We start from the raw sequence: 2,525 nt of genomic DNA on the forward strand, positions 1-2,525 counted from the left end.
CTTGCATACGGACAGCGTCATTCTCGTAGATCAGGCGTGGGTTGAATATCATTGATGTCCATCGAGGTCTGCGCCTTCACTATGCAGTTGTAAGTGCATGGCCATTGCCTATGTAAATTGGAATTCTATTGCAAGCTATTGATCATCAGAATGATCGATATGATGCATCAATGATAACTATGCGCAAAACGTTTCTATATGCATAGTTTCAAATGCCATAATTGGCTGGACAAGTTACAGCAAAATTATTTTGAAGAAAGCTGACCTTGGTACCCGAAGGTTTGGCAAGCGATCAAAAACATGTAGTTGGGATCACTCAGTACGAACATGAACATGAACATCCCAAAATTACATGGGATAACCAATTCTCAGACCGCAGGCTAGTCCATTCAAGCCGTCTGCATCTTCACCTAAAAATTCAGACTTTCAGAAGTCTCACATTCAAATCACTCGTTGCAATCCTCTCAATTCTCCACCGGCGCTGCTTGAGATACTTTCACTGGCCAGTCACTTTGTGCGATAGTAAAATTGCTACGGTGCTTCCAATCGGTGCCGACTTTCTCAAACTCAAAGTCAAAGTCACGTACCACAGATGCAGTAATTTTACCAATCTCCGCAAATGCAAACTGCTTGCCTGGACAGCCATTATATCCGGTGCCAAATGTGATAAGGTACTTTTCGTAGCGTGGTGCCTCGGGGCGTAGCCATCGCTCTGGGTTGAATACTTCGGCATCCTCGCCGAAGTAGCGGCGATCGCGCTGGATGACAAACGGATTGACGGATAGAATAGTCTGTGTTGAAGGTTAGGTAATTACTTTAGGCTCAAACCATCATGGTTGACTTACACCAGCCTCGAAATAGCGGCCGCCCAATGTAACTCCTTCCTTGGGGGCCACCCGAGGCAAACCGAATGGCACAGGAGCAAAATATCGAAGACTTTCTTTGATCTAGACACAATTAATGTCAAATTAGTAATACTTCAAGCATATAAAAATGGTACAACTTACACAAGCCTGGAGGTAAGGAAGCTTCTTGGCCTCTTCATGGAGAACGACAGGCGACAGCTCACCAGCCGCCTGGGCCTTGCTCAATTCTCTCTTCAGTTTAGCCATGCAGTCAGGGTTTTTCAAGAGAAAGTAGAACATGTTTGACAGCGCTCCGGTCATGGTCTCGGAGCCGGCAATAGTGGTCATACTAGCAACGGCCAGGATCTCACGCTCCTCCATACGCTCGGGCCACTTGCGGATATTTTTGATCCATTGCGAGACCATGTCATGTCGGACGTTTGGATTCTCTCGGCGCTTATCCACAGCGGCACTGACGGTTTTGAAAATGTGAGCATGCGGCCTGAGATCAAAGAAGCCAGAAAAGGGACTGTGGAGGATGAACGGGTGCAACCAATACATGTATCCCATGACAGCTTGGTAAATCATGAGGAAGCGCATACTGCTTATGGAGTTATCGATGTCTGCACCATTTCTCACAAATCCCAAGCGCTGCGAGAAGGTCAACTCCCCAATGACATCGAAGGAAATATAGTTAAGCCACTCTCCAAGGTCAATGGCCTGATCAACTCCAGCGAGCTTCTTGAGCTGCTGTTGGAATTCCGCAATGCATGTGTCGACAATATTTTCCGACTTGATCAGACTTGTGAGGGAATAACTGCTGGCAGTGATAGATGATCGTTCTCGGTGTCGCTTGGGGTCACACTCTGACATGGGTGTTTGGTGATGCTTGTCAGGGACGGCAAGTGCTTGATACCAACTCGCCTGGAAGGTGCGTTAATACATGTTCTATTGAATTGTTTGGTGATTAGGGCTGACCTTCCGGTATGATGGTGCCAGGATAGCGGTGATGCTATCTGGGTGGCTGCACGACACCTCGTTATAGCCGATACGGACGAAATCGCCTGGGTGCACAGTCAACCATCTTTGCTATTGTATATCCCGAATCGAAGATTCAAGTACCATGCTTTTGGTGCTCCTTTCTCACAACATATTCAATGTCGCCTTTAGCAGTATGGTATATTTGCCACAGGGTCGACACTGACGCCAACCAAGGGGCCCTTGATATCAGAGATTGGTGATAGTAGCTTCCGCTTGAGCAAAAAGCCGAGGGCTGCCAATAGAAGATATGGAAGTATCGCCTGGAGGTTACGTGGCAGTTCCAAGGCCATGGGGACCATGTGAATCTCCATGGAGCTGTACATGATTCGAAGTGAGCCTGGTCGGTCGATGAAGGTTTGAGTGAGAGAAATCTGGACGAGATATATTTTTTTCAACAGAGAGGGATCTATTTTGCAGTAATTGTGAGGGTGCATTGCATTGCATGCTGGGTGCGTTGTTAGTATCTGATCTATTACCGAGCCGTAAGGATGTAGCTTTAGCCTCTATGAGTGCTTCACCTTTTCGCACTATTGACATAGAATTACACTAGTTTCCGCATGCAGCTGCCATAATTGTTGAGAAACTTTATAATTGTCATAGAAATTCCTTGCGTGACCATCTCCCTCGGGTGCAGGAGGT

General features: G+C 46.8%; 1 protein-coding gene across 1 annotated transcript; it reads right to left on the reverse strand.

Annotated features, from left to right (window-relative positions):
* Positions 1–464: 464 nt before the first annotated feature.
* Positions 465–2,209, reverse strand: N7482_000385 (cytochrome P450; the record flags this gene model as incomplete). The annotated part of the gene is made up of 6 exons (XM_056682510.1): positions 465–791; positions 846–947; positions 1,008–1,769; positions 1,824–1,909; positions 1,968–1,983; positions 2,051–2,209. 6 exons carry the CDS (start codon positions 2,207–2,209, stop codon positions 465–467), a joined length of 1,452 nt encoding a protein of 483 aa, XP_056546116.1.
* Positions 2,210–2,525: the final 316 nt, after the last annotated feature.

The sequence above is a fragment of the Penicillium canariense genome, assembly GCF_028826845.1.
Source record: "Penicillium canariense strain IBT 26290 chromosome Unknown utg000001l_segment0_segment0, whole genome shotgun sequence".
NCBI lineage: Eukaryota > Fungi > Ascomycota > Eurotiomycetes > Eurotiales > Aspergillaceae > Penicillium > Penicillium canariense.